General features: G+C 46.6%; 1 protein-coding gene across 4 annotated transcripts in view; it reads right to left on the minus strand.

Moving 5' to 3' along the window:
- LOC308308036 (Krueppel-like factor 12) overlaps positions 1 to 7,500 on the minus strand; it is a gene marked incomplete at its 5' end in the record, with an annotated part of 58,387 nt that overhangs the window by 10,836 nt on the left and 40,051 nt on the right. For all 4 annotated transcript variants that reach the window (XM_080753400.1, XM_080753402.1, XM_080753399.1 and 1 more), the window contains one exon: positions 1,914 to 2,049. In XM_080753400.1, coding sequence (XP_080609526.1) covers positions 1,914 to 2,049 — 136 coding nt within the window. The remainder of the gene's footprint in view (positions 1 to 1,913; positions 2,050 to 7,500) is intronic.

Here is a 7,500-nt window from a genome sequence, read left to right on the forward strand (position 1 = left end):
CACACACACACACACACACACACACACACACACACACACACACACACACACACACACACACACACACACACACACACACACACACACACACACACACACACACACACACACGCAAGGATGATTGCATACAAACTTGCATTGCACACACAGGTGCACAGTACACACACACAAGTAAACTGCCCACACACAACAGAGCCAGCACATAGCACACAGAGGAGTGAGTGTGTGGGCAGGCCCTGGCAGGGCATTGCTAAGCCCGGCTGGTGATTTATCTCCATAGTGAAAGCTTGGGCAGTGAAAGGTTGGGTCCTGCCAACCTCTGTTCTCCTCTGACCACCCAGAGCCCATGTGTGGCACTCAGGGCAACGCCTGTTCCTTTCAATAACCTGCATAGAAACCTGAGTCCTCCAGCGCGAGTGGGAGGTGCGTGTGTGCGTGCGTACGCAACGCGTGCATACTGCGCTGTGCCCTCCCTGAAACACAACTCACGCGAAACATTGCCTCTACCGTTCCACAAGTGTTGCAAAATGCCACCGCGCACCAGATACACAAAACCTGTTTACGCCAACAAACCAGCACAGTATGTGTTCATAAAGCCAAGTCGGCCGTGGCAATGTGGAAACAAACAATAGATTTGTCCCGGGGTTTCAACCCCGAGATCTCAACCCTAAACACCGCACAACACATAGCTGCTTACTTGGACCATTCCCATCGTTTAGCCTCCCCAGTCCAGTCCTGCATGCATTGTTCCTCCTGGTACATCATTAGCAGAAGTCTCAAACACAAGCAGAGTCCTGGAATAGTTTCCTAGCTGTTAGTCTAAATAACGGTCCCGCGGGCATTAACGTGAGTCTGGCCAGGCTGCTAGTTATGACTGTTCTGGGTTTATGGGCAGCAGGGGAGAGGGGAAGGCAGGGCTGAACAACTACTGCTGCCCAGAGCCCCTGCTTGTGATGGGGAGACTGTATTGTACAGTATGGACAGGGAAGCCCTGAGTCATCTCATTCAACACAGATGGACCAGGACCACAGCAGGTCTGGTGTCTGCAGACCCATCAGGCCATGCGGTCAGATGTATGCAGTGTGTATGTGCCATATGCACTCATAAATGAGATATGTATGAAATGTGAGCAGCGCGTCTCTCTCTCGGTCTCTCTCTCTCTCACACACACACACACACACACACACACACACACACACACACACACACACACACACACGTTTGTATTACTATACTTGTGATGACATCAACATTTTAGGACGGCGACTTTTGAATGGCACCATTATAACTTTTTGCCATTTTAACCATAAGTCTAAAGCCGAAAAATAGCACAACCTAGCGTAGCAACTACCGATAAGTATAAATCAAGTGCAACTCTAACTCTAACTCTAACCCCTAAAACCTAAGCTAAAAATGTCCTAATTGTTATCGTAACTCCCCATATAATATTTAACCTCAAAACACTCAATTCTCTTGTGAGGCCCAGGATTTCTTTTCCTAAAATGTATTTTTCTCAAATTCTACTATACTTGTTCCTCACAAGTATATAATATTACAAGAACACACACGAGCACGCAAGCACACACACGCACGCACGCACGCACACACACACACAGCAAAATGGAGGTTATTAAAAAGGTGACACTACTAAGTGGAGCATTTAGCATGTGTCAGGTACGCATGCACGCACGCACGCACGCACGCACGCACACACGCACGCACGCACGCACGCACGCACGCACGCACGCACACACACACACACACATACACACACACACACACACAGGCGGCCACGTACATTAACACGTGCACAGACCAAACACGCTAGTGCAAGTGCACGCATGCACACATGCACAAGAAGCATAAACGTAGGCACTAACAGTACATCACAGCGAGTAAGGCAGGGTACTCACTCTTGCACGGCGCGGGCTATAGACAGTGCGGTGGAGCCGGTCTCATTAACACTGTCCAAGGTGACGTTTGGCAGGTCGTCATCATCGCTGTCACTTTTGATCTGCCGTGGCGACAGGCCGTTGTGGTCTGTGTGTGCTGGGAAGACATGATGGGAGTCAAACACATGAGCCAGTGGTGGACAAAGTATATACTCAAGTAAGTAAGTACTCAAGTATTCAAAAAGTTACAAACATCAATACCCCGCTACCCCCTCCACCCCCTGGATATTATGCCTAAACCAAGGCTTATTCGTAAACATAAGCTCAGTAAAAATATGCCTAAATCTAACCTTATTCCTATAAACGTAACCTGGGTATAACTATGCCTAAACCTAAGCTTATTTCTAATCGTAATCTTGTTAAAACTATGCCTAAACCTAACCTTATTCCTAAAATTAACTTCAGTAAAACTATGTCTAAACCTAACCTTATTCCTAAACGTAACCTCAGTAAAACTATATGTCTAAGCCTAAACTGAATCCTAACCTTAAGCTCATGAGCAGTAAAACGAATACAAGAACCACTGGGTTCCTTAGGACTGACTGTCCAGTCCAGTCAGACACTGTCAACCTATCTGCAAATGGTAATGGTAAACGACGTAATGCTCTGTTATACGACCATGTCACTCGCTGGAACTCGGGTGTCAGTGTCTGAGTGTCCAGACTGACACACATATTTAGCACAGCATTTCAAACCATCAAGGAAAGTGGTTCTGGTTCAGAAAATCTGTTTCCATGTGGGGTTTTCTTTGCTTTTGAGACTTTATGAAACCAAAATCGGATTTGGGCTGCCAGTCTGCAACGTAGCTTAAATGTCGTTGCTGTAGGGTGGAATCCTCATATGTCCAAAACTGTTAACTTTTCAGGATTTGAATTCAAAAGTAGCAAAAAATAGCAGATCTACAAAACACCTCACAGCTATTTTTGCTACTTTTGTGTGACACTGCAATAAGACCAAAGTAGGGCATTCATTTACAAAAAAGATATTGTGGTTGACTATAAGTTTATACATTCTTCTTTTATTTATTCTTTAAATGTAATGTGGCAGTATTATTTTATCGGTCTAAAGGTGGTTGCACACTGCTGCGTTTTTCGGGCCGAATATCGGAGTGAATTTCGGAGCGCGTGAATAAAACAATCAACCTCACGTTATGTCAGTCACGTTTGCACACTGCCGCCCGTTTCGCGCACCACTTGGTCCCTTGCTCTCTCTATCTCTCTCTCTCTCCTTGCCCTGAAAAACGCATTTTGCAACGAAAAACGCAGCAGTGTGCAACCAGCTTAATTGTTTATGGCTTTTAAGTAGCTGTGAAAAATCAGAAAATAGTAATCTTTTAATACAAAAAAAAGGCATGTTTGGTAGATGTTGGGATTATCATTGGAAATCCATAGCACTTCATATAACTATTGCATGTGCTACGTGTGTGTCGGTTGGGATGGGCATCAGTGAAGACACAAACAAGGATCTGTCAGTCAAACTGAAATGTCAACCTGAGGGCAGGACAGTCTTCAGGCCTGACATGACACTGTGCCCAATAGCCACGCACGCACGCACGCACGCACGCACGCACGCACGCACGCACGCACGCACGCACGCACGCACGCACGCACGCACGCACGCACGCACGCACGCACGCACGCACGCACGCACGCACGCACGCACGCACGCACGCACGCACGCACGCACGCACGCACGCACGCACGCACGCACGCACGCACGCACGCACGCACGCACGCACGCACGCACGCACGCACGCACGCACGCACGCACGCACGCACGCACGCACGCACGCACGCACGCACGCACGCACGCACGCACGCACGCACGCACGCACGCACGCACGCACGCACGCACGCACGCACGCACGCACGCACGCACGCACGCACGCACGCACGCACGCACGCACGCACGCACACACACACACACACACACACACACACACACACACACACACACACACACACACACACACACACACACACACACACACACACACACACACACACACTTTACCTTATCAGGTTCTATCACCCCCACCCAGCAGATAAGGAGCTGGGTGGAGCAGCGTTTGGGCGTTGTTGATGTCTCTGTGGGTGGGGACAGTTGTGATAGTCTATGTAATGTGTGCGCGCGTGCGCGTGCACGCGTGCGTGCGCGTGTGTGTGTGTGTGTGTGTGTGTGTGTGCGCGCGTGTGTGTTGTGGAGGCTGTTTGTGTATGCCAGCATAGACTGTGGTGTATGCATATGCATGTGTGAATGTGCATGGTGTCTTAAGTGTATTATGTGCATGCAGGGGCAAGCATGAGTGTGTGAGTAGAGTAGACACGCTGAGAACTTTTCCTACTGTGCACTGCAGCTAACAGAATCTAATTCTAGATCTAATTCTAGATTATAATTTAATCTCATTATAACAGAGGAAAAGTGTTCATTCTGATCAAAAGCACATTCTTATTATGAAATTGTTTATTGCGACCGTAGGTCCCATTTACGATGAAAACCTGCAGCCCCCATGCGTCAGTCCGTCAGTGCAGTCAGTCATGTCACACTCCATATAAGGCCAGGAATCTCCATATTTGGTGCTGACTATCATCACCTGGGTCTCCATACAGTATGAAGATCATGACAGTGACCTCATCAAACCCTGATGTGCATCAGTCACTCAGTCAGTCAGTCACCCCTCATGTCACGCTCCATATAGGGCCAAGAATTCATCTGCAAGTGTGACTTGCGTCACTGCAGCCACACTTGCGACTCGTGTCACGGCAACCACACTTGCAAATTAATTCTGTCCGTGTCCCTTTTATGCCCATAAATGGAGATCCCGGATGTCATCAATATTAAGCCCAGACTCTGTTGCTTCTCTGCGACCTCACCCTGCTTCTCGCCCTTAGGCCGTCTTACTGGTTATAATTGCTTCACAATTTTAGTTTTTGATTTTGTGACACAGAACTTTTGTGAGCTTGTAGATCTGCTAGTTTCGGCACTGCCACACAACTAAGTACGTTTCCATAAAGTATGTTTCTATAAAATTCCATAAGTTTAAAAAACATCCCCCCTGGACAACTAATTGGATATATTGCCACAACCTAGATACTAGGACAACTCAAAGCATAACATCTAAGGGAAAATACTGGGTAGCTTGAACCAGCCTATAAATGAAATGTGCTGTGATATTTATGGTGATACATTTTTTTTTGTTTTGTTTGTTAAAAAGTTAAAGCTCTATTGGCTATTCTGTAAAAAATAAAGTGTTTGTTTCTTATTTAATCACTTCCAAAATTGATTGTATAAAATTTGCATTCCTACCTGGAAAAAAATAAAAAATGCAATCGTTATTTTGGAACGGGGAGACCCCGTGTTACTGAACAAACAATCTATAGCAATGTACTATGTATGGGAATGTATAAATATTTAGAAAAATATATATATATAGAACATTCATTTTAACAAAACAATAACCCTAATGCTTTAAGTTTAAGACCATCCAATAACCTAAATAAAGCAGTGATTCACATAATAATGCATGTGTACAACACTTAATTCAACATGCACAATATACCGCTGAGACGTTGTTAAAACACTGCTTATCCTCAGATGTTTTGGGCACTGAACCCAGCAACATCCCTGCAGCGTCCCCGGTGCTTTTGCAAGCTATCAGGACAACCACCCCCTCTGCCCTCTCAGGCGAGACTGTGGCCATAATGGCCTGTAATAAGGGTCTGGAGGCAGGAGGAGACATGGTGTTATTACTTGTGGTGGCGGGGGACACAGATAATGCTGTGTCTCCTGCCTGAGCTTTTGCCTCTTCTTTTTTTTTTTTTATGGACAAGCATCCTCCTCCCTCGCTCTTCTCCCTCTCAGAGTGAGACGGAACGGAGAGTGGAGGCCGGCAATGGAAAACCGGTAATTAGTCAGAAATGCAATGTGTGTGTTTGAGAGGAGAGGAGAAAGAAATGGGTATTTTGAGCAAAGGGACACAAAGGAGGAGTGGTGGTAGAGAGGTGGGCAGAGCCCTGGATTTCTTTCTTTCTCTCCTGTTGTTTCCAGTCAAGCCCTGTTTCCATGGCAACCTCCTGCCGGAGACAGGGAGACAGCAGTGAAAAGGAAGGCTGCCCGCCCTCTCCTAAAGAGGATGGCCAACCTGTGTGTGTGTGTGTGTGTGTGTGTGTGTGTGTGTGTGTGTGTGTGTGTGTGTGTGTGTGTGTGTGTGTGTGTGTGTGTGTGTGTGTGTGTGTGCGTGCGCGCACACGTGCTTGCATGTGCGCATCCATGTACAGCTATGTGTGTATACACGTGCTTTTGTTTGCGCGTGCCTTGAAGACTGCAATATGGTTGGGACTCGTGTGGCGTTATGAGATTGTTGGGGTTTGCGTCAAGACAAAATGGGGTCTATGTTTTTTCACAGACCTACAAGCTACTGTATGCGAGTGCCTGTTCATCACAGCAAAGCTGTCTGTCTGCCTGCCTGTCTGTCTGTCTGCCTGCCTGCCTGCCTCCCTGCATGTCTTCAACACAGCAGAAGTGGCAGTAGGGATGAACTTACAGATCAGTCCCAACAGTTCAGTCTCAACCATAAGCATTGACCCAATGACCAGCTGTGACAGCCGATACAGAAACGGAAAGCACTAAATGTCATCCCAGGTCACATTCAACCTGGTATCCCTATTTAGGGCATGCCATTAAATAGGCAAATAATATAAAAAGTTTCCAAAATTGTCAGAAATCATGAAAAAATAAATGTCAGAAAGAAAACATTTTCAAAAGCGTAAATAGCAGATCAACACGCTCACACCGTTGTCACATGGTGACATGTAGTGAGCTTGTAGGCTATTCTTTCTATTCATCGTACAACAAAGTGTATACTAGTAAGACGCCTCAGGGCGACAAGCAACCTCGGTCGCGCCATGTCTTGGCCATCTGGCCAGTGACGTATATTGGACCAGTTACCCATGGAGACCCCTATTACCCATATATGGAGAACCATGTACGGTATATGGAGATATGCTGTGAGAACATGCTTACTCTTCGTTATGTGAAAGTCCTATGACGTCTATGACATCTGACATCATACATACAATCCCTTTTATGCCCATACATAGAGATCCCTGTCTGTAGAACCAGCCACACAGATATGGGCTGTCTTGGCCATCTGTCTTGGCCATACAGTATATGGATTCTGTTAGTGTGGTAGGTGGCCGATGTGGCCTCAATATACTGTATGTGAATGGGCATTCAGATATGAAGTCCTGTTAGATATGGGCTTAATATTGATGACATCAGGGATCTCCACGTATGGGCATAAAAGGGATTATGTTAGTGTGGTTCCCCTGACATCACAGTGACGTCGGAGCATGATGTCAGAGCGGCAAACCCATAGACCGTAAAAAAGTGTACTACATGTCCGGACGGACAGAGTCAGCATGTGCCGTTTCACATACTAAACTGCAACAAAAAAAGGAATTATATTATTGTTTACAGTAGAGTTTGGGCACTTTAGCCAGAATGTGATTGTGCAACGCGTGTGGCACTGAGCCGGGGCCCAGTCACA

Source organism: Nannobrachium achirus, assembly GCF_963921795.1.
Source record: "Nannobrachium achirus genome assembly, chromosome: 22".
Taxonomy (NCBI): Eukaryota; Metazoa; Chordata; class Actinopteri; order Myctophiformes; family Myctophidae; genus Nannobrachium; species Nannobrachium achirus.